General features: G+C 35.0%; 8 protein-coding genes across 17 annotated transcripts; 4 read left to right on the top strand and 4 right to left on the bottom strand.

Moving 5' to 3' along the window:
* The first annotated feature begins 936 nt into the window (after positions 1-936).
* On the top strand, positions 937-7,185 carry LOC117783245 (putative transcription factor SOX-14). Of its 7 annotated transcripts, XM_034620540.1 has the most exons (4): positions 1,436-1,577; positions 3,002-3,512; positions 5,575-6,314; positions 6,345-7,185. In XM_034620540.1, the coding sequence occupies exons 2-4, from the start codon at positions 3,384-3,386 to the stop codon at positions 7,084-7,086; spliced, it is 1,611 nt and encodes a 536-aa protein (XP_034476431.1). In that variant the 5' UTR covers positions 1,436-1,577; positions 3,002-3,383; the 3' UTR covers positions 7,087-7,185. The 7 variants fall into 7 exon arrangements, with proteins under 7 accessions (XP_034476429.1, XP_034476426.1, XP_034476427.1 ...); XM_034620538.1 differs by lacking the exon at positions 1,436-1,577 and adding an exon at positions 937-1,014 and having other exon boundaries at positions 3,171-3,512; positions 5,575-7,185; XM_034620535.1 differs by lacking the exon at positions 1,436-1,577 and adding an exon at positions 943-1,014 and having other exon boundaries at positions 3,101-3,512; positions 5,575-7,185.
* Positions 7,186-7,986: 801 nt separating this feature from the next.
* Positions 7,987-9,666, bottom strand: LOC117785207 (zinc finger protein 436). The gene is made up of 2 exons (XM_034623121.1): positions 9,454-9,666; positions 7,987-9,391 (listed from the first exon to the last, which is right to left on the bottom strand). The coding sequence occupies exon 2, from the start codon at positions 9,330-9,332 to the stop codon at positions 8,121-8,123; it is 1,212 nt and encodes a 403-aa protein (XP_034479012.1). The 5' UTR covers positions 9,333-9,391; positions 9,454-9,666; the 3' UTR covers positions 7,987-8,120.
* Positions 9,667-10,134: 468 nt separating this feature from the next.
* Positions 10,135-11,174, top strand: LOC117784220. Its single transcript, XM_034621892.1, has 2 exons — positions 10,135-10,688; positions 10,750-11,174. The coding sequence occupies exons 1-2, from the start codon at positions 10,263-10,265 to the stop codon at positions 11,167-11,169; spliced, it is 846 nt and encodes a 281-aa protein (XP_034477783.1). The 5' UTR covers positions 10,135-10,262; the 3' UTR covers positions 11,170-11,174.
* A 409-nt stretch (positions 11,175-11,583) lies between these two features.
* On the bottom strand, positions 11,584-13,041 carry LOC117784219. The gene is made up of 3 exons (XM_034621891.1): positions 12,831-13,041; positions 11,914-12,759; positions 11,584-11,840 (listed from the first exon to the last, which is right to left on the bottom strand). The coding sequence occupies exons 2-3, from the start codon at positions 12,628-12,630 to the stop codon at positions 11,631-11,633; spliced, it is 927 nt and encodes a 308-aa protein (XP_034477782.1). The 5' UTR covers positions 12,631-12,759; positions 12,831-13,041; the 3' UTR covers positions 11,584-11,630.
* Positions 13,042-13,677: 636 nt separating this feature from the next.
* On the top strand, positions 13,678-15,620 carry LOC117783721 (5-aminolevulinate synthase, erythroid-specific, mitochondrial). Its single transcript, XM_034621252.1, has 2 exons — positions 13,678-15,020; positions 15,092-15,620. The coding sequence occupies exons 1-2, from the start codon at positions 13,778-13,780 to the stop codon at positions 15,466-15,468; spliced, it is 1,620 nt and encodes a 539-aa protein (XP_034477143.1). The 5' UTR covers positions 13,678-13,777; the 3' UTR covers positions 15,469-15,620.
* A 177-nt stretch (positions 15,621-15,797) lies between these two features.
* On the bottom strand, positions 15,798-17,139 carry LOC117783722 (AP-3 complex subunit sigma-2). 3 transcript variants are annotated; one of them, XM_034621255.1, is made up of 4 exons: positions 16,985-17,139; positions 16,686-16,777; positions 16,212-16,631; positions 15,798-16,155 (listed from the first exon to the last, which is right to left on the bottom strand). In XM_034621255.1, the coding sequence occupies exons 1-3, from the start codon at positions 17,051-17,053 to the stop codon at positions 16,217-16,219; spliced, it is 576 nt and encodes a 191-aa protein (XP_034477146.1). In that variant the 5' UTR covers positions 17,054-17,139; the 3' UTR covers positions 15,798-16,155; positions 16,212-16,216. The 3 variants fall into 3 exon arrangements, with proteins under 3 accessions (XP_034477146.1, XP_034477145.1, XP_034477144.1); XM_034621254.1 differs by having other exon boundaries at positions 15,800-16,158; XM_034621253.1 differs by having other exon boundaries at positions 15,800-16,631.
* Positions 17,140-17,836: 697 nt separating this feature from the next.
* On the top strand, positions 17,837-19,859 carry LOC117784824 (senecionine N-oxygenase). Of its 2 annotated transcripts, none has more exons than XM_034622655.1 (5): positions 17,837-18,104; positions 18,436-18,622; positions 18,687-18,858; positions 19,019-19,554; positions 19,611-19,859. In XM_034622655.1, exons 1-5 carry the CDS (start codon positions 17,920-17,922, stop codon positions 19,776-19,778), a joined length of 1,248 nt encoding a protein of 415 aa, XP_034478546.1. In that variant the 5' UTR covers positions 17,837-17,919; the 3' UTR covers positions 19,779-19,859. The 2 variants fall into 2 exon arrangements, with proteins under 2 accessions (XP_034478546.1, XP_034478547.1); XM_034622656.1 differs by having other exon boundaries at positions 17,941-18,104; positions 18,453-18,622.
* A 72-nt stretch (positions 19,860-19,931) lies between these two features.
* On the bottom strand, positions 19,932-21,703 carry LOC117784825 (stomatin-like protein 2, mitochondrial). Its single transcript, XM_034622657.1, has 7 exons — positions 21,567-21,703; positions 21,413-21,514; positions 21,128-21,335; positions 20,873-21,072; positions 20,642-20,786; positions 20,304-20,419; positions 19,932-20,229 (listed from the first exon to the last, which is right to left on the bottom strand). Exons 1-7 carry the CDS (start codon positions 21,606-21,608, stop codon positions 19,963-19,965), a joined length of 1,080 nt encoding a protein of 359 aa, XP_034478548.1. The 5' UTR covers positions 21,609-21,703; the 3' UTR covers positions 19,932-19,962.
* Positions 21,704-22,041: the final 338 nt, after the last annotated feature.

The following is a 22,041-nucleotide window of genomic DNA, read 5'->3' as shown; positions in this document are numbered from 1 at the left end:
ATAATATATGCATAAATATAAATATATGTGTGTGCATGCAGTCACACATACATATTTACATACATACTACAAGATTCATACATCAGTCTATACAAACAATTGTACATGAAATTTATATTTATATATTTATGTACTAAAATATATATATGCACATACATATAAATGCATCTACGTATAGTGAAAATGAAAACGCATACAGTTTAAAAGTTGCCGTGAAGTAAAGCCAGCAAGGAGAAACATAAGTTTATATGTATGTATGTACATACATTTGTATCTACATATCCATACATATGTACATGTGCACACACACATCCAACCGAAGGCATGTCAGCCAACCATATGATTAATACACACTGAACAGCTGATTCATCCGCGTTTACCCAATGTTTATACACAAACAAACATACATCTATATGTGTGTATTTTTATATAAACGTATATACACGCACACACACAATCTGGACATATGGTTGTATGTGCATACATACATAAACACAATCGTGCTCTGCTTGTTACTCACACAGCACAACCAGCTGGAACAGCCACTCAAACTGTTGATATCAGTAAAAGTCAGGTCCGCAGTGCGGGCTACGAGGCCATTTAATATCGGTATGTGTAACATTTTGTAACAGTTTGTAAAGAGTTGGTTATTTTTTAGTTTTTGAAATTATATTTTTTTTCTTAATATTCTTTTCATAATACTTAATAATTAAAAAAGTCTAAACAGTTTGGGCCACAATTTCACCGCGTTGCGATACTGGTGAGGTTAGCTGAGAGACGTCGCATTTACTTACAAACTCTCTCTCTCTCTCTCTCTTTTTCTGTGTGTGTGTGTCTGGTCTCTCGCTCTCCATTTCAAATATGCAAGCGCAAGAAATGCATAAATGTGTATGTATGTAAGCATGTATGTGTGTACATGTGTACATATGTGAGACGTACGGCGGGGATTCAAGTCATAAACTTTGCAAAGCAGTTCACTTGAACAGCTGTAAGCGATCGGCGACGACTTCAACGGTTAATACAATTCAGAAACGACAACTCTAAGAAAATATTAAAAAAGGCACACACATAAATATATACACAAATATGTATATGTATGTGTGTGTGAGTGTTAATATACAAACAAATAAAATAAAAACAATCGGACATATATCAAGTATACAAATTCATACGAGAATGTATATTCATACATTTGTATGAATATGTGTATATGTATACAAGCTATCATCTTTTGCGTAGTTTCGTATTCGTACGTACGTACATGTTTATTTACGTATTTTTGGACCTATCATACGTACATACATACATACATACATACGTGCATACAGATATAAGTACATTTGTATGTATGTATGTACGTAGTTACTCGTCGCATTCACCTCGTATTCCAATCGCCTCGCCTCGTCTCGCGCTTCGTCTTCGTGTTCGTCGCAGTCGCTGTCGCTTTGCGATTTGTTTTCTGCTGGCTTCTGTTGGCGCTTAGATTGGATTGAACAAGAATGCTCCGTCTTTAGAGCGGAGCAGTCGGTCGCACTATGTGATTCCGCTTTATCGTTAAATTCGTAAAACGTTAAATAGTAAGAGCGAGAAACCAAAAAATAATACGACAAATGTTATCAATCCAAACTAAAACCAAATCACCAACAAATAGCAAAATTAAATCAAGCGAAAATTAGCAACAAGTGTTTAACTAAATACATACATACATACAATTGTATCTATGTATCTAAATATATATGTAGATACATACACTCATATGTGTATATTTATATGCACTTTAATGTGATTAAACTTTAAAAACTGTTAAATAAAATATATCACGCATGTTGGTCATTGTACTTTGTGAGTGTTAGTGCATACATACATACTTACGTCTGTGCTTACATACATACAAAATATACAATATATTAAAACGTAGACTCACATACAAACAATATAAATATACATACAAATACAAATGCATACAAATATATATAAACTCTTATTAATACATGTGTATGTATGAATGAATACACAGTGCATGTGAATCTTGAGAATAATTCCGAGAGCGAAAATCGTCATTGTTCAAAAGCAAAAATATATCTACAAGAAACGCATTATAACAAGCAAAGCAAGTGTGTGTGTGAGTGTGCATGTGCATGCAAGTATATATGTGTCTGTGTATGTGCATATCTGTGTGTGCCATTATGAGTGTGTAAGAGTATCTGTATACAAAATGTTCATATGTATGTATTGTATGTACATGTATAAATAAAATAAAATAAACTCATTACCACAGACGAAACTCGAACGTGAGTCTTTGAACATTGCAAATACAAAACAAGGAACCAGTTTCACCTTGAGTCAATATGCATATGTATGTTCATTTGTATGTGTAGTTACATATGTATAATATCTACCAATGTATAAATACATACATGCATACATTAATGTCCGGATCTACATTCACACACATACATACATTCGTACATGAATTCATTGTAAGCACGATCAAATACTTCCATATACATTTTATACACTTACATATATATGTACATATGCACGACATGTGTATATATATATATATATATATATATATATATATATATATATATATATATATATATATATATATATATATATATATATATATGTATATGTATTTGTGCATGTGCAATTGCAATGTACGCATTTCATCCATCATAGACTTTTGCTTTTTATTTCCGTACATATGTTTATTTATAAATACGTACGTGTATGCAAAAAATATGTGCATATATTGTTTAAATAATACAATAAAGTCAGTTAAAACATTCTTAAATTTATTTATATACTAAAGTCTACTTATTTGTGCCTATATACAGTTAGTCAAGTAATTGTTTTGTCAATATTTAAGTGGCTTAACAACAAGTGTGTAAAATTAATAAATATGAGAATCATTTGGCTTAACCATTTTTATAAATAAAAAACTTTGATTATTTATTTTGTCATGATAATTACCCGACTAACTGTATGTATATAGGATGCATAAATAAATACAAACACACCAACACATACATATGAGCATTGATGAATACAACAAAAATAAATAAATATATGAAACAACAATGTTATTGTGCAGTCAACTCAGGAACAAACAGCTATTAATACTGCTCTTAAATATTAAAAACAATATTAAATATCGAGCATAGACACGAGCCCACACATCCTGCCATACCTCAGCGGTAGTTGAAGCAACTAAAGCACAACAACTAACGCCGTTACCAACAACAATTATTTACAACTAAAAAAAGATAAATCTATATATACACACATATAAATAACTGTCATAAGAAGTTCGGTGCCTGTTGCTGGATACATATATATAATAAAATACATCTACATCAATCTACATCATCTCTACAATGGATAACGATGACAACAGCAACAACAAAAGATCTCCAACGGAAATCGGGGACGATAATCTGAATTTGGTTTTCGGTTCAGCACGCGTTCCTGTTAACTCCAGTACTCCATATTCTGATGCAACTCAAGTAAGTAGTATCCTACACATTCACACTATATATACATTAAGTCGGATTTTTTTCATATATTCTAGTTAAGCTTTAAACTGAGAAATAGTTTTGAATTTGACATTAATTTGTATGCATACCAGAAAAAGTAAAACTATCTTTCAATTATTTAACCGAGAACTTAACTAGACATATTCTAACAATTGTGTTAAAAGAAATAAAAAAAAACTTTCCTCAGTTTCTTATTTCTAATTTTGCATCTTAAAGCTGTTTATTTTCAATAAATAAAATTGTATATATATACATTTATATGATATCGTAATTTCATCGTCAATCGATAGAAAAGGTCAACGAAACGTCGACTTGATAAGATACTTTTCGCAGATTAGATTTAAATTTTGTTTATGAACTTGCTACAACTACATACCTAGATATGTACTTACTTTTTATATTCATGAGTTCATACACCTCAGATAGTGAACTTGTTCGTCAATCGAGTGGTGAAATAAACTTGATATGCCTCCCTTTTCCCTCGTCTAGTCTCTAAAGCTTAGAGTCTAAACAGTAGACTAAACGTAAAGTCTGCTAATGGTTATGGTCAAGAATATGGAATAGAATATAGAACTTAGAGTTAATCGAATAGCATTGTATCTAAAAGATATGTTTAAAATAGAATATTCGGTATTCCCTTATCCGAAAGTCACGATTGACGTATAAAGTATATATTAAGTAATTTGATTGACAAAGAAAATAATACACATTTTAAAATTTGCAAAAATAAAATATTAATGGTTTGGGTTTAACTATTTTAAAAATTAAACACTAATATGAATATTAATTCTTCGTCAAAATAATTACGTGACTTACTGTATATGATTCATAACTTCATCTACGAAACTCTGCAACTTTGAGTACTTTGTGGTAGGATAGATCTTACTCATATTAGACATTCAAAATGTCATGCGACATTGAAACATTGCAGAGCTACAATTTCAGCAAGGGCGAAATCAATGGCAATGACCGTTGTAGCATTCGTCTGGTCCCCACCTCATCATCATCATCATCTTCATTCGACATCATCCCATCCGTTTCGGCTAACACATTGCTGATGTTGCTGTCGTTGTTGCTGTCTTGCTCTGGCTCGGTCGTTGCTGCTGCAGGCTACGAGTGTATTGGTTGGTTGAACTCGAGGTTCACGAACTGCCGCAAGGTCGAAGTTAACGCTATTAATAGTGTTTTTACTGTCTCTCTTTTGTGTAAATAAAGCGGTTATTCACATCAATACATTTTGGCCAAAGGACATCGCATAAGTACATAGGTGTATGTATCTATGTACATATATGTCTATGCACACAACATAACTATGCTATTAACATATACATATACATATACATATACATATACATATATATACATATACATATACATATACATATATATGCATAATACATATGCATATACATATGCATATACATATACATATGCATATACATATACATGTACATATGCATATGCATAATACATATACATACACATATACATATACATATATATACATATGCATATGCATATGCATATACATATACATATACATATACATATGCATATACATATACATATACATATACATATACATATACATATACATATACATATACATATACATATACATATACATATACATATACATATACATATACATATACATATACACATATGCTGCGAACTTGTTCCTGGCTCATTGGTAGTTCCAAGCTCTTGTGTTACTATAATACAGTGGTCGCATTTTGATCAATTTTGGGCATTTAAGTTTATTTTTTTTTTATATTATTTTTATTTACTTTGGTTGTTTATGTGATTATCTTATATGAATTATAGTCCGTCCGGAAACCACACTTAGTTTCCTCGTTTATACACCCAGACAGATGTCTGATTCATGCACAATTATTCGTTTAATGACCTTGTATGTAATTCATCCAATATAATTGAATTGTTGAAGTTTTTGTAGAATTAAGAAATTGATTGATGCATTGCTAATTGTAATTGCTACTTGCTAATTTGGACTTTTTTCCATATTTTGCAGACAAAAAAACACTCTCCTGGCCATATAAAAAGACCAATGAATGCATTCATGGTCTGGAGTCAAATGGAGCGACGAAAGATCTGCGAGAGAACGCCAGACTTGCATAATGCGGAAATATCTAAGGAATTGGGAAGACGATGGCAGCTTTTGGACAAGGATGATAAGCAGCCATATATTATGGAAGCGGAGAAGCTTCGAAAACTTCATATGATAGAATATCCAAATTATAAATATAGGCCACAAAAAAAACAATCGCGATTATCTGTTGCATTGAACAGCAACAAAAATCAAGATTTAGATAACAACAACGATATTAAGAATAATGACTCACACAATACATCGACCTCTGTCGCAATGCCAATAAATAATGGAACATGCACTGCCGGTCGGAAAAACAAAAGATCTACCTCAACTTGTCAATCTGGTACGATATCGAAAAGGTCGAGAAACGATTCAGGTGATAATCCAACCATAAAACAACAACCACAACAACAAAAATACAATGTAAAGACACCCTCAGATACTACTGTCGATATTATACTTCCATTAGAAATGGAAATGGATATGGATAATAATTATTTAAGTTACCCAAATCAATCGGAATTTATACCAACGTCTAACAACATTAGTGAATTGAGTACAGATTCAAATGCAGCAGTTAAAACGGAAACGGAAAATGTATCTGAGATTAATGCAATGAATTCCCAAGATAATTTATCAGATGTGGTATTCAAATATCTTCCACTTTTTGATTCATCACCGAAAAATAATGAAGACTCATTGCTTGAGGTGAATTCATCACTGTCGCTGCCAAATAGCCGAGGAGGAGGTGGAGCTGGAGGTGGAGGTGGAACTGGAAGTGTTAGCCATCATCATCATCTCTTAAATGCTATCAAAAGTCAAACGACATTTGATGATTGCCAAACCATAAGTGAACCCGTATTTGATTCAGAGGAGAACATTGTTAATTGTGATGCGAATTTGCATTCGGCGAGCCATCATTTATCTTCCACCCCCTATGTGCCAGATACCCACGAGTGTTATGCCGAAGATTGTGGTTCAGAAAGTGCATCACATCAACATCAGCAAACGTATGCGGTGCAACCGCAAACAGTAACAATGAATATTGAAATACATAATAGTGCGCTTTCGTATGGCGGTCATACATTCCAAAATGATGATGCATTCAATCCAATTCCATCGGCGACCGAAGACAGCGACTGCAGCATTCTAACCTCAACACATTCGCCTCACATCGGATTCTGTAGCAGCAGTATAAGCAACAGTTTGGTTGAGCCAGATGGTATTGCTGGAAACCCATGTACATCATCATATTCCACCCAGGACTATAGCGGCAATATAATTGGAGCACACAATGATCTCAACTACACAGTACATGATAACGACGGAGCTCTTCTAGCTTACACATTTGAGGACTTACCACCTCAGCCAACTGGTAGTCATTTAGAATTTAATAACAGATATGAGTTTTCAAGTTTATACAAAATGTGAGAGAGAAATATTTAAGCTTTGTGTAATTTGTAATCTGTAATTTGTAATTAATGTTTTTACGTTTATAATTATACACCAAAATATATATACATAAAAATACATATAGATATTTTATATATATACAAGTACATACATAAATATATACATAAATTCCATGTATAAACGAACAATAAAATGCTTTGCATAAGACAAATTATTTTCAATCAGGGGTTGATCGCAACTAATCGGCGAATTTCCTGTAAAAAAAAAACTGGTTAAACTCTGTATATTAAAGTTTATGGGGCAACACAGGATACAATTGAACATTACAATTCTTCGATCTCTACTTTCGAAGGATAATTCATTAAAACTCCGTTGGTACATTGTTTATAATAAATCGATCAGAATAAATTTGCAGGTAAGTGCTATTTCCTGTCGGTCTACAATATCTACAAACGCATGGATCGGTCCGAGTTAAGCAGAAAGAGCTCTGCGTAAAATAATTTTAAATTGTATATAATCTGTAATCACCGTATCATCTTGGACTCCTTAGAGACTTGAAGCTGAATACAGGGTATATACAGGAATAATAACAAGGACACAAACTAAGAATAAAATAGGATACCAAAAACGGATAAAAAAAAAGTTAGGCAAAACAAAAGACATTCAGACTACAAAAGTTATGAAGTGTCTAATTTATACATTTTCTTACTATAATTCAATTTCCTTTTCAAAGAGTAATGTACATATTTATTACATTGTAAAAATCCATTTCCATAATTTTTAGTTTCGGATTTTCACAATTTTTTATATCTTCAGTTAATGTTTATCCAATTTTATTCCCCTTCTAGGTTTGGTTTCCTACAATTTAAAAGTTGTCTACATTTGAGTTTATAGTTTCGCGAAATAAGAAACGTTCGATTATAGTTATTTGTGAATTCATTTTATTGTAGTGTGTTTGTTTGGTGAGAAACAAAACACATGCCTGATTTTAACTAACAGTTATTCGCATGCCACTGGCTTTTGAAACTTAATCGATAACTAATAATACGAAACTACCGAGTTTTTAAATGCGTTTGCTGATGTTTCTTCAAGTGATCGCTGCGTACGAAGCGTCGACAGCATTCCACACATGCGTATGGTTTCTCGCCCGTGTGCGTTCGAATGTGTCGGTTAAGATCATCTTGGCGCTTGAATCGCTTCTCGCACTGACGGCATCGGAAGGGGCGATCTTGTACAAATTGTGGCATGCCATAAGTGCCGGGACCGTCCTGAGACGGCAGTTGATTCAGCGTGCGTACAATTTCATCAGCCGGCTCATATTTAACCTCGGGATTTCCACTAAAACTAGATGTCAGCTGGTTATCAGGTATAGGCGCTGTAATCTGATATTTGTCACTATGTTCCGGCCGTTCGATTTTAATTCGCAGTGGCGTGTGATTAAACGCACCTATTTCTGCCGACTGCGACTGCAACTGATTCTGGTTCTGGTTCGCATTTGTATTTGCATTTACATTCACATTCGAATTTGGATCGTTTCCACTTATCACGGCCATAAAATGATATCCCGATTCTGCTTCCGATGCAATCTTTTTCGTTGACTTGAGCCTTGCACTATTCGTATTGGGCAAGGAACGTTTCGGATTACTGCTCTTCAGTTGTCTATCGTGTGTGGCCAAGTGCTTTGTAAGATGATCGCTCCTCGAGAACTTTTTACTGCACTGTATACACTCGAAGGGCTTTTCACCCGTGTGAGTGCGTAAATGACGATTGAGTTCATCGGATCGAGTGAATCCCTTTCCACATTTCGGTTCGCTGCAGACAAATGGTTTGATGCCCGTGTGCCACGTGAGATGCGAACGTAGGTGGGAACTTTTTCCATAGCTTTTCGTACAGTTATCGTAGGGACATACGAATTTACGCTTGGGATCCGTTGCATGCGGAGCAGCCAGCAGCTTTGTTGTTGGCATTATTCGAATCTTTGCATCGCCGATAAATTCTAAAGGGTCTCTACTTGATGTTAAATTGTTATCAGTCTCTACTGTGTTATGTACATTTTCGAGATCCATTGGCGAATCATGCTTCAGTTCACCAAATATTGTTGAGGCTCTAAGTATGACATCTTCGTTTGCGTGCGAGTGTGAGTGCGAGTGAATACCCTCGGTTAATGTTGGAAAGGAGAGTGGTCGTTTCGTTGCTTCTATTGGCGTTAACGTTGATGTCGTCAGCATTTGAGGTGTGGGCGTGTTTGGAATTACTTGTGACATTACGCTTTTGATTTTCCGTCTACGCTGGAATATTTTCCGTATTTAAGATGGTCTGCAAGCTAACAGAAATGAATGCATTAAGTTTGCGCAATGTTTTTGAACCAGTAATGCTCATATTTACCAGAACTCTAATTATTAAAAATTAAAATATTTAATGGGCGTGGGCGTCGGCCATATTTATACAAAAAAGATGCTCATCACTAGCGCACAGACAGTACATTTGATTTATATTTCGTTTACGATACACTCAATTCAAAGGCAATACAAACTGTTCAATATATAATAAATATAATTATTATTTCTATCATTTATTTTATTTATGTCGTACAGAGAAGACAATATTAATTGCGATGAAAATTATCGATTATTCGATAAAAATTATGGAGTACGATTATTGCTTAACATCAAGCTGCATCAATGGATAACGCAAACGCTTTTATGAATTATCGAATTAATGTTGTGCATTCATTTAAATATTATGGAAACAATTTAATTGAGCTTATTATTTACAAATATTGCATGTTGGTTCTGTAGGTCCCACTTATAGCAGCAGCTCTTGATAGCTTGATTTTTTAAATCAGAAATGTGTACATTTATTTTTAATTTTACGCATTACATTTTTAAAAGATACAAATGTGCCTATTTTCTATTAATTGTTTTTATTTTATTTTTTATTATATATTATATACTCACATAAATATTGCAAAAGTAAATACAGTGCGGAATTTATGGATGCAACACTGTGACGCTGCGACACTAAAGTGTGACCCTCTGTGACGCAGTGTGAACCAAGAATTATGCGCTAACAGCAACAACTTTGTTTTCATTTCTCGTTGATATGTTGTGAAAATAATTATCGTGTTATTGGGTCGACCATCTCAATTTTCTCTTCTTTTGTAAATAAATATGCATTGTAAATAAACAAATAAAATGCCGTATAGCTCAGCATCTGTTGAAGAACCAGCGTCCTCATCTGCGAAACGGAACAGCAGCCGTCAGCGCCGTAAGTCAACGATTTGGACACGAGAAAAGATATATAAACTGATTGAGCTGTATCGTGCGTCGGATTGCCTGTGGAATCATTACTCGGAGTTGTACAAAAATAAAGACTGTCGCACAAAGGCCATAGAACACATATGTGCATCCCTCGGAATCACGAAGAAGGACTATGGAAAGAAAGTCCACAATCTGCGGAACCAGTTCAACTCGGAATTAAAGAAATATGAACGCCGTTTAAAGGATACGGAAGGAATAACAACTCTCTCCCCAAAAGCTTGCCGCTGGGAGCATTTTGAAACATTAATGTTCCTGCGACCTATAATTGAACCCCGACCAGGATATCAACCTCAATGCAAGGTAGCTCTCTTTATATTGAAGTCTGCTATTGATCTACTTACCTTCTGCTTTGCTTTTGTAGAAGTTGCTTAAGAACGACGAATCCGAAAACGCAGAATCAAGTGCAAGAAGTCAGCTTGGAGGCGACATTATACAGCTGGAGCTTCTTAGCGTCGAGGATGTCAGTAATATAGGTGCAAAAGACCAAGGCAGTTGTGAATTACAAGTGTCTCCGAAAACGGAAGCCCTATTAAAAATCTCAGCGGATGCTTCAGTTAAGACTCGCAGAGATTCCCCGAATCTTAACCTTACAGATAAACAAAACTATTCGAATCCGCCTGGCATTATCCGTGATCAGTGGGATGCGTTTGGCGAATTAATAGCTAATGAGTTTCGTAATTTAAATTCTGCAATTTCACGCAAAAAATTAAAACGTAAGATTATGCAAATTATGCTTGAAGTTGGCGAAGAAGACGATGAAAAATACACGAGCACTAATTGACACAACTAACTTTTGTTAATTCTGGTTTAAAAGGGTGATAAACAATTTGCAAAACTGACGGAATTTCTTTAAATAAGTTGAAAAGTCTACACTTAAATTAAATATTTTATTTCAATTGCCAATTCAGCTAAATCTATCATTTCTTTGGCCATATATTTTTGCTGAGTAAAAAAACGATCTATTAACTTAAAAGTCATAAAATATGAGTATTATGCTATGTTAATTATTATTTTAAACTTTCCATATAATTTTCAATAAAATGCATGCAAGTTTTCACAACTATTTGTACTTTATAAAACATTTCTGTACATATTATGTTCATTGGTTATTTTAAACTGTGCAGTGCAAATTTCACAAATTTATACATTAAGAAAATGAATTGAAAACAAGTTTTTTAATCACAAGAAAACTGAATTTTGTATGTACAAGAATTTATTATTGTAATTAAAAGAACGTTACGACTAATTTACGTCTAAGAAGCGATCTTTGTAAACTTTATCTCTATGGTTGGAGTTCAGAATAGTGTTTATCGTTGGTGCAACCCGTTTGATTCTCTGTTGAAATCTATCCCGATCCCGAGCCATCTCCTGCCAATCTCCCTTTCGAGCCGCCCGATAAGCAAAGTCCCATGTGTGCATCACGTGAATTTCTGGTTTTAGATTAAAGCGGACCTAAATATTAAATTAAATTTAAGCATTTAGTTTGAAAGTTACATTTCACATATGGTATAATATATATATTTACCCTTTTGCGAAGTTCTTGGCTATCGAGCTTGCAATCATCCGTGTTGTCCGTGGAATTGAAATCTGCATCGACTTGTTCGAATGTACTGCAATCGACAGAATTGCTATCGTCCTCAAAGCAGATAAAACTATCATCGCTACATTCAGAAATACTTCGTTGTCGTTCCAGATTGCAGAAAGAAGTTTTAGCTGTTGAGTTATCGGTGCTTTGTTTATCAGAAATGTTTTTGAGGTCGGGGTTGAGGTTGGAGTCGGAGTCGGGATCCTGACATGATTCAAATTCATATTGCGGTTGCATATCAATAAAAAAGTAGCAAAACGATGGCTCACTACTTGAAGCAAACTCAATGCCCGTCATTGATGCGGTTTTTGTTGGCTTTTGGGATGTTGTGCACTGATGCAGGGCCGACTGCACCCTGTTGACAACATCCGCCACGAACTGTAGAGAGTACATTGCCGCAACCAATGGTTCTGGCTGCAAAGTGTCCAGGAGTCCCCCTCCAGTGTTCCCCGTCTCCTCTGCAGATTTTTCCATCATTCGCGCTTTTTCAGATTCCTGAAGATTCACCAAAGGTTTCGACTGGGGACGGCGCGATGACGCGCATCGATAGTGATCGTGTATTGGTGAACTCATGACTCCAATCATTCGAAACAGATGCAGCAAATAGTCAGGCAGTAGAGTGAAGAATATTGACAAGTAAATGTTCTGCAATTCCATTTAAAATACAAATATTCAGCTGTGCTTCTTTGCGAAAATCCATTTTCTTGCGTTTTGTTGCTGCTGCTAGATGCATTGTTGTAAACCCGCAGTGTTTACTCATCACTCATGTTTGAATTCATCAATAAGCTGTTGTTTTACAATGTACATAACGAAAGGTTAACGTTTTACACACACATAATATTTACTTGCATACATACATCGTTGTACATACTATGAAATAGATCAGAACAGTTGCGAAATGTCAGAGGTTGATATAATACTTTTCTATTTAATTCAACCAAATGTTATAAGTTCCTTTGTTTGAAATATTGTAAGACTTTGTGTTTACCGAATGCCACAACAAATTACTCAATGTATTAAGAAAACTAAATTCACACGTTTTCAACAATATAAATTCCATACTTTTCACCTTGGTTATAAAAATGGTCTGTGATTGTATTAGTTTCCTTTCATGAAAATAACAGAGTTGAGTTATATTAATCGATAACAAATGACGATATCACATTGCTATTATTCGATATTTTCGACAATATTCTTTCATAAATCGTTTATAACGTGTTTCCACTGCAAATTTAATGGGTAAAAACATCGAAATATTAACAAAACCTTTGTATTGGGAATAGGTATTACTAGTTTCCTACAGGTAGTTGGATTGTCCGAAATGCCGATAAATAGAGGCAAATCTTTTCACGGACAATGTATTTTAAAAAGCAGAGAATAATCTGTACAGCTTATTAACTGTATAAAAAACATTATGTTTAAAGAGCAGATTAATAATGTTAATTGTGTTTGAGCTTCGAAAAATTACCCATTATTTAATTAAAAGCTAACTTAATAATTATTATTCGTATTTCGATAAATCAAATAAAAGCAATCATCTTTTCTCATTCTGATAAGGTAATAAATGAACGCACTTCAAATTATCCAATCAGATAATTTAGTCATGTCATTCTGGTTAACTTCAAATAAGCGCTAGATGAATCGGCATTAGATTAGGGAATGCCTTCACTAACTTTTAAACATCGATATACCAATTCGATTTCGTCATTCGTAGTTTGCCAACTTTCGTTTTTCTTGCATAAGAAATAAGCTCGCATTCAAAGTTCATTAGATATCTTGAAGTCGAAGAGTTTGTTTGTAAATCATGCAGTGTCCGTTCCTTAACCGATTTAGTGCGAATTATTTGCGGAGTTATGCAGAGGTTTTGTACCAATCCTATGGTACATTCTGTCCAGTTGTTGGCAAAACCATTAACAATGCTGCTGAGAAAAAACTTTCTCTCACAACCTCTGTACAATTTTCGACTATGGCCACAAGGTCATACTCTACAAAAAGCTATTCGGTTGACACCAATTCTTCGATGTATGATGTAAGGGGTGACCATGGCAACGCAATTGCCGCAGCTGACCCAAACTCAACTTTTCATTACGAGAAATTTTTCAATGCTCAAATACTGAAAAAGAAACGCGATCACTCGTATCGCGTTTTTAAACGCGTTAATCGTTTGGCTGGCGATGGCTTGTTCCCCCATGCTCTCGAATACTCTGCCCAGACGGAGCGACCAATCACCGTGTGGTGCTCCAACGATTACCTGGGCATGTCGGCGCATCCGAATGTGAAGCGTAAAGTCAAGGAGGCCTTGGAAATGCATGGATCGGGGGCAGGTGGAACTCGTAATATATCTGGTAATTCGTTGCATCACGAGCGACTTGAAAGAAAGCTAGCGGAGCTACACGAGAAGGAAGGTGCACTCCTGTTTACCTCGTGCTTTGTCGCAAATGATTCGACATTGTTTACCCTGGCGAAATTACTGCCCAACTGTCATATTTTTTCGGACGCTGGCAATCATGCATCAATGATTCAAGGCATTCGAAACAGTGGCGTTCCCAAGCACATATTCCGTCACAACGACGTCAATCACTTGCGACAACTTCTCCAGCAGGTAGACAAAGCGACACCAAAGATTGTTGCATTTGAGACCGTGCATTCCATGACGGGTGCCATATGTCCTCTGGAGGAACTGCTCGATGTCGCTCACGAATTCGGTGCAATCACATTCATTGATGAAGTCCATGCGGTTGGCCTCTATGGCGATCACGGTGCTGGCGTTGGTGAACGGGACGGTGTGCTGGCCAAAATGGATATCATATCGGGAACTTTGGGCAAGGCATTTGGAAACATCGGCGGCTACATTGCCGGATCATCTACGCTCATTGATTTGATAAGATCCTACGCTGCGGGCTTCATTTTTACCACATCACTGCCACCAACCGTTCTCTGTGGTGCTCTGGAAGCAGTTACCATATTGGCCTCGGAGGAGGGACGACAACTACGTAGCTTACATCAAAGGAATGTCTCCTACCTGAGAAACTTGCTGCTGAGAGAAGGTAATAATTGCATATTAAGTCCAGTTTCAATTAATCATTTCAATTTAAATGTTCTTTTTTAAATACTTAAGGTTTTCCGGTTGAAGACACACCCAGCCACATTATTCCAATCAAAATAGGAGACCCGCAGAAATGCACGCAGATCTCGAATGTGCTTATGGATCAATTCGGACACTACTTACAAGCCATCAACTATCCAACAGTTGCCCGCGGCCAGGAAAAGCTTCGTTTAGCTCCCACTCCTTTTCATACATTTGAAATGATGAATGTGCTCGTAACTGATTTGAAGAAAGTCTGGGATATGCTTGAACTCTCTACCAATGTCCCACTTACCCCAAATGGTTGCATGTTCTGTAACAGCGACAATTGTTGGCATAAGGATAATTCGCCAGATCTTGAATGCGGCATTCCCAACTGTCCCCGCTTGGAAATTTCCGTTGCTGCTTAAATTGACTTGAATCCCTTTATACACACAAACAAATATACTTATCTATATTGCTGAAATGGTGTAATGTGCATTATGACAATTAAATTAATATCGGTATTGGTAATCCTATACTAGTTGAATGTTAACAAAATAAATTACAATTGTGCAAATTATATTTGAAGCTTTCATTTTATTTTCCCCAATTACAATAAAAAAATATATTTTAATTTCTATCCTTTTATGCGCACAAATTATAAACATATATTATCTTTATTGCTGAAATGGTGTAATGTGCTTATGACAAATAAATATTGGTTGAATGTGAATATAATAAATAGCAATTGTGCAAATGAAAATTAGTGTATGAAAATTTATTTACCCATTTGGGTATATTCTAAAGAAAATTCGATTCAGACATTACATAATTTTCGGATTAGCATACAAACAAGCAGATGAAGAGGTTATCGCCAAGTTCAGGCCAATATAGCATAATTCAATCTGTCTCGTCTTAATTAATAATTTTAGTGATAGTAGTGGAAGCTTTAAAACTTTAAACTCAGATTTATTCCGCCCGAATTAAAAGATTGTAAGTATATATATTATTTTGTTCTTCGATTGAATTTGTTTGGATTTGAAAGCTTTTTATTTAATTTAGATATCATCTAGTAGTTCTTAAAGCTACCGGCTTTATCATATCTTTATGCTTTCCTGCTAAAAACGAGATATTACTAAGATTATTTAAGAGATTTTCCAAATAAACATACACTTATCAAAATTTCAAATCCTTAATAGCCTGTGGTAGATCTGGCAGTTTTATATCTTTAATTTGTTGTGGAATGTTCATACTCTTGACCGCACTGACAGCACGAGCTGGTGCTGCGGATATTCCAGCCTCCTGCTTAACCAACTTATTCTGTTCCTCAATCCTGGCCATTATATCGTTCATATTGGTTTGCAGCACCATTCCACCCATGACAAGCTCTGAGAGAATGTGATGAACGGCATCGGCATGAAATATTAAATCCAACTCGCACACGTTCTCGAAACACTTGTCCAGAGTTTCGACGAACACTTGTATCAAGTCAAGAATTCCCAGCTCACTTTCTGAGGAATCCACGCAGAAGACAAAGTACAATGTGGCATAATGTCTGTATATTAGCTTGTAATCCGAGCCACCAATTAAGCTAAAAATAAAGCATTAGATTCTTAAGTTCAGAGGGGTATAAGTATTGTATTACCTGCCGCCTTCCAGAAAATTGCAGACATTATCATCACGTTTTGAAACAAGTTGAAACGTCTCTTTAATGATTTGTTGTTGAAGGCTTTCATCCTGTTTGAAAAATTAAGTTAGTGTGGTATGCATAAAACTTTGAGAGAGATACAAATGAATACATTTCTTTTCTTTTTTAAGATTTGCTACGTTCCACAAAAGTGCAAAACATATTCAAATGTATGTACATATGTATTTTTGTATGCGCAGCGTTAGCACATTCATGATAATTTATGCACATATTGAAGTGATTCCAATACAACGTACAAAATATTGATAGAATTTCGATAATCGAGGCTTCCCATGATTGTTAAACACAAGTATGGCTTTTATCATAGTAGAGATTCAATTTACATAAATAACAAACTAAAAATTAGTGTAAATATTGAACACTAGGAATGTACAAAGCTCGATAAGTCTAACATATCGATATTTTCGGCATGCGATACATGATGCGATATTCTCGTGCTAAGCGTATTCCTCATCATGATGACGAGGCAATAGATCGAATAAAGCTGAATTTTCCTGCCCCGCGGCTGCTATGCAAGATAATGCAAAACTTGCAAGATAATGAAAAACTTGGTGCATAAGATTTATTTTATATGCCTATTTGATAACAAAAATTGCATTTATATTTTGCTGAACAACGAAATTTCAATCAAGCTAAATATAGCTACATCGGAAAGAAATATATTTTGTAATCTATATGTATACTCTTAAAAAACACGGGGATCTTTGGGTTAAAGCAGCTTATGTGATAATAAAATAACAGCATGTAAATAAACAAATTATGTTAAACGTGCCTGTTCCAAGAATTCTAATCTATAAAAGCATTTCAGCGAATTTAAGTCTAATGATTCGTTTTAATATTAAGACAGTTTATATGTTTATTAACATTCTGATTTAAAAATATAACAGTGTAAAATTAAAAGTCAAAGCAAAAGCTTATAATATATTTTGAAATATCTATATGAGATTCCTCAATATACACATTTAAAGCTACCATAACAATTTTTTTATTTTATTGGCGATACTGAAGTTCAGAACATACCACGTTATCTTTGTGTAAGATTAAAGCTCATTTTCAAGTAAAGACTGATAGAGATTAAAATTGGCATTCAATGCTGATCTTTGGGTTCGTTCTCATTCGATCAATTTAAAGTGATTTATAAAAAACATAAGAAAATCATTTAATCTTGAAAATGAGTTTGTGCATTATTGGTGCTGGGACTGCGGGACTTTGCTCTGCCCGACGTGCATTAGAGCATCAGTTACGTCCTACGGTTTTTGAGCTTTCCAACGAGATCGGTGGTACTTGGGTATTTAACAAAGATGTTGGAATCGTAAATGGCATTGATATTCACAGCAGTATGTATGAAAATCTACGGTAAGTCTTAGTATTTTAAGAAATCTATGTATAATTTCATGTTGGTCTATTACTGCACATTTAAATTTTGTTAGTAATATATTCAAAAAGCAATTAAAATGTGTTTAAATATTCCTTGGCCCATTTGAGCTTTGAGCCAATTCGCATATATGTACATACACTATAAGCTTTCGAATCGCAGTCATTTGCACTTTAAATAGGGTCAAGGTTTTTTAGAGTGTTTCTGCATGCATATGTAATTATTTTGCTCAGCGAAGAGAGCTAGTCGCAGTTCTTTACTATTGATTATGTTAATCCTATATACAATCATTTGCATGTACGTTTGTTTTAGCACCAATTTGCCTAAAGAAATAATGGGATTTCCAGATTTTGATATTGGCGAAAATAAAAACTCGTATATCTCTTCTCAAGAAATTTGTGCTTTCTTGAATAGCTATGCCGATCATTTCGAATTAAGAAAGTATATAGAATTCAATTCGTACGTAATACGAGTTTTAAAAAAACGCAACAAGTGGCAGGTAAGCTAATGAAAGCTTATTGCTCAAAACGTTTATTTTAAAACTATATTTATAATAATTACAGGTTATTGTGAAGAATCTACTGACAAATAAGCTACAGTTTCATTATTTCGATAACATTATCGTTGCAAACGGTCATTATCATACACCAAATTACGCAAACATTTCCAATGCACATATGTTTAAAGGTGAATACTTACACAGTCATGACTACAGAACCAGCGATATATTTAATGGTAAATATACTTATTTATTAATTGTAATCGGCTTAAATGAAATTCAAATTGCTCTACACCGTAAAAAAAAAAATTGTTTTTAAAATCAGTTCTTTTTTTATATATGTATATGTTTTGTGGATCCGTCTTAGCGTATTTTCGTATTTTATTTTACACTCAGGTAAATCGGTGTTAGTTATTGGAGGTGGACCCAGCGCTTTGGACTTGTCGAATATTATATCAAAATCGGCAAAACGTGTCACGCTTAGCCATCACTTGGTTGGCATTTCAAATTCAATATTTTTGAAAAACGTTACAACCAAACCAGATGTCAAAGAATTCGATGAAAACGGCGCCTATTTTAATGATGGGTCTTACGAACAATTCGATACTATTTTCTATTGCACTGGATACAAATACGCTTTCCCTTTTCTGAGTGTCACCGCTGGTATCTATGTGGAAGACAATTATGTCCAAATGCTGTATAAACAGTGCATCAACATGCGCAACCCGACCATGGCTATAATAGGTCTACCATTTTACGTCTGTGCAGCACAAATGATGGATTTACAGGCACGCTTCGTATTGAGCTACTTTTTGGGAACTAATCAATTGCCTTCGCTCAAGGAAATGCACGAGGATACAGTACAAAACACGAATAGACTATGGAATGCGGGTTACAAGAAGCGCCAAGCACATATGCTGGGAGACAATCAGGTAACTATTTATAAATATATTTATCTTCTGGTACTTGAAGTAATTGTATCTTTTAGATGAGCTACTTTACGGAATTGGCAAAGACAGCTGGAATTGAGAATATCAAACCTGTAATAGCTAAATTGCATATCGAAAGTAGTAATTGTTTTAACGAAAACTTGCTTCATTTTCGCGAGGACATATTTAGGCTTGTAGACAGCGAAACATTTGTAAAAATAAATTAGTAAGAATGTTTGTATTTTCATATACATAATTGTAAACAGCATAATAATTTTGTTGAGAATAAATTTTAATTGTGGGACAGATCATCATTGATTATTTTAACAGCTGATAACCTACATCCTGGGGACATCAATTTAAATGAAAAAACTAATTGGTGCTTTAGATGCTATTATTAATAATATGCTTTTATTCAATATTAATTTTTACAGCCGCTTTTTCCTCATTTTGTGAATTGTATTCAGCTTTCGTATCACCGCAGTTTTCGATATTCCGTGGCAACGTATCGATACCCTGCTTAGATACATGATTGTAAACTGCCATCGCTTGGGCAACAAATCCGGTGACATCTCCTGGATTTGATGGTAGAATCATTGTGTTATTCGATTTTGCCAATTTCTTAAAAGCTTCGATGTATTGTTCTGCCAATGTCAGAGATGCTGCATTTTTACCGTCCTAAAATAAGAAAAATCAAACCATTTAATTAATTGAAAATAGTTCTTTAATTAAATCTCGATAAATGCACTTACCGTATGTGCCAGAGACTTTGCAATAGCTTGCAGACTCCGAGCTCTAGCATCTGCCACTGCTATCATGGCAGCAGCTTCGCCACTAGCCTTGTTTATGTGCTCTTGACGTTCGGCCTCTATAAATTCAAAGTAAGCAAATATAAGTTAAGTGAGCTAGCCGAAAGTAATTTTAATTACAATTGTGCTGCGTTCACACTGTGTCTGTATCTGAATCTTCGAAGTCCGATTGGTCGCCAATTTCAATTGCCGATTTATCGGAATTTGTTGGCCTCCACAGCAGTGACACTGGGCTGTGACGCAGTGTGAAGCGAGTATTACATAAGAAAACTAAGTCATACCAGATGCAAGAATTCTTGACTTTCGTTTGCCTTCAGCGATGTTGATTTCAGCTTCACGAACTCCCTCCGATTCCAAAATAGCGGCTCTCTTTCTTCTTTCGGCTTCAACCTGCATTTGCATTGCCTCATGAACTCTGGTTGGTAGCTAATTATAATTAAATACACAAGAGAAGACCAAAAGTAGATATTAAGGACTTGGAATGAAGCGGAAATATAATTGTCGTTATTTACCCGGATGTCTCGGATTTCGTAGCGCAAACAGGCGATTCCCCAAGCTTCACTGGCTTTATTTATTGAATCGACAATGCTAACGTTCAAAGATTCTCTTTCCCGAAACACTTTGTCCAGGGACATTTTTCCAAGCTCAGATCTCATTGTCGTTTGGGCCAGTTGAGTAATAGCAAATTCCGGATCCTCCACACCATAGGAAGCTAAGTTCAACAAAGATTAGTTCGGTAACTCATTTAATTACAGGTTAGATATTACCTCTATAGGGATCAATAATGCGCAAGTATAGCACTCCATCAATGCTGAGTGTCACGTTGTCGGAAGTAATGGCACTCTGTTTGGGAACATCTATAGCAATTTCCTTTAAGCTTTGAACGTATTTGATTTTATCGGCGACAGGCACCAAAATATTAAGGCCGGGATCAAGAATTCTATGAAACCTTCCCATTCGCTCTACCACCCAGGCCTTTATCCAAGTGCAAGTTAAAAATGCGGTTATTTAATGTAACAAAAAAGCAATGTTTTTCATATGTATGTGCATACCTCTTGTTGTGGAACAAACATCACAATTGTGTTCATAGGAGTTGAGGCCTTTCCTCTTGATTGCGTTGAAATGCATGAGCCGGCGGCAAGCAAAAAGTCTTGCTGTGAAAGTATCAAATAAGAAAATATTCTCTTGCATGACAACTTTACTCACTTGGGGCAATAATCTTCGAGCTGAAAACAATAACCTCGACATTTTTCTTAAATATTTAAGTTATTATGAACTTTAGACAAACTATATGATGTCCACTGTTGCCAACTTAGCTATTTAATATCTAGAAATAGCTACTGGCTATTTTCAGAGTTTGTTTGCTCGAAAAATTTCAAAATTGCTTTCAGCTGGAAATCTTGATATTTTAAATATTTGTGCAGCTAAGTTTTGCAATTAATATTTTTGGTTAAACTGTGTAAAAGTGCCGACAATAACAAATTTAACATAATTTAACAGAAACAGCGATTATTTCCCTTAAAATCTTCACAGCACTGGTGTGGAAGGCTGCCACCCGGTCCAAACTATATAAAAAACATCATATGTTTCTAAACACAGGATGATTCAGTCAAGAAAAAATTATGGACGTCAAGAATTAAGAGTGGTATTCCCCTTCTGTTAACGTTAAGTTTTCGCAATA

The sequence above is a fragment of the Drosophila innubila genome (assembly GCF_004354385.1).
Source record: "Drosophila innubila isolate TH190305 chromosome 2R unlocalized genomic scaffold, UK_Dinn_1.0 1_C_2R, whole genome shotgun sequence".
Classification (NCBI taxonomy): domain Eukaryota; kingdom Metazoa; phylum Arthropoda; class Insecta; order Diptera; family Drosophilidae; genus Drosophila; species Drosophila innubila.
Note: the sequence above shows the minus strand (reverse complement) of the source record. Positions and strands in the feature narration are given on the sequence as shown.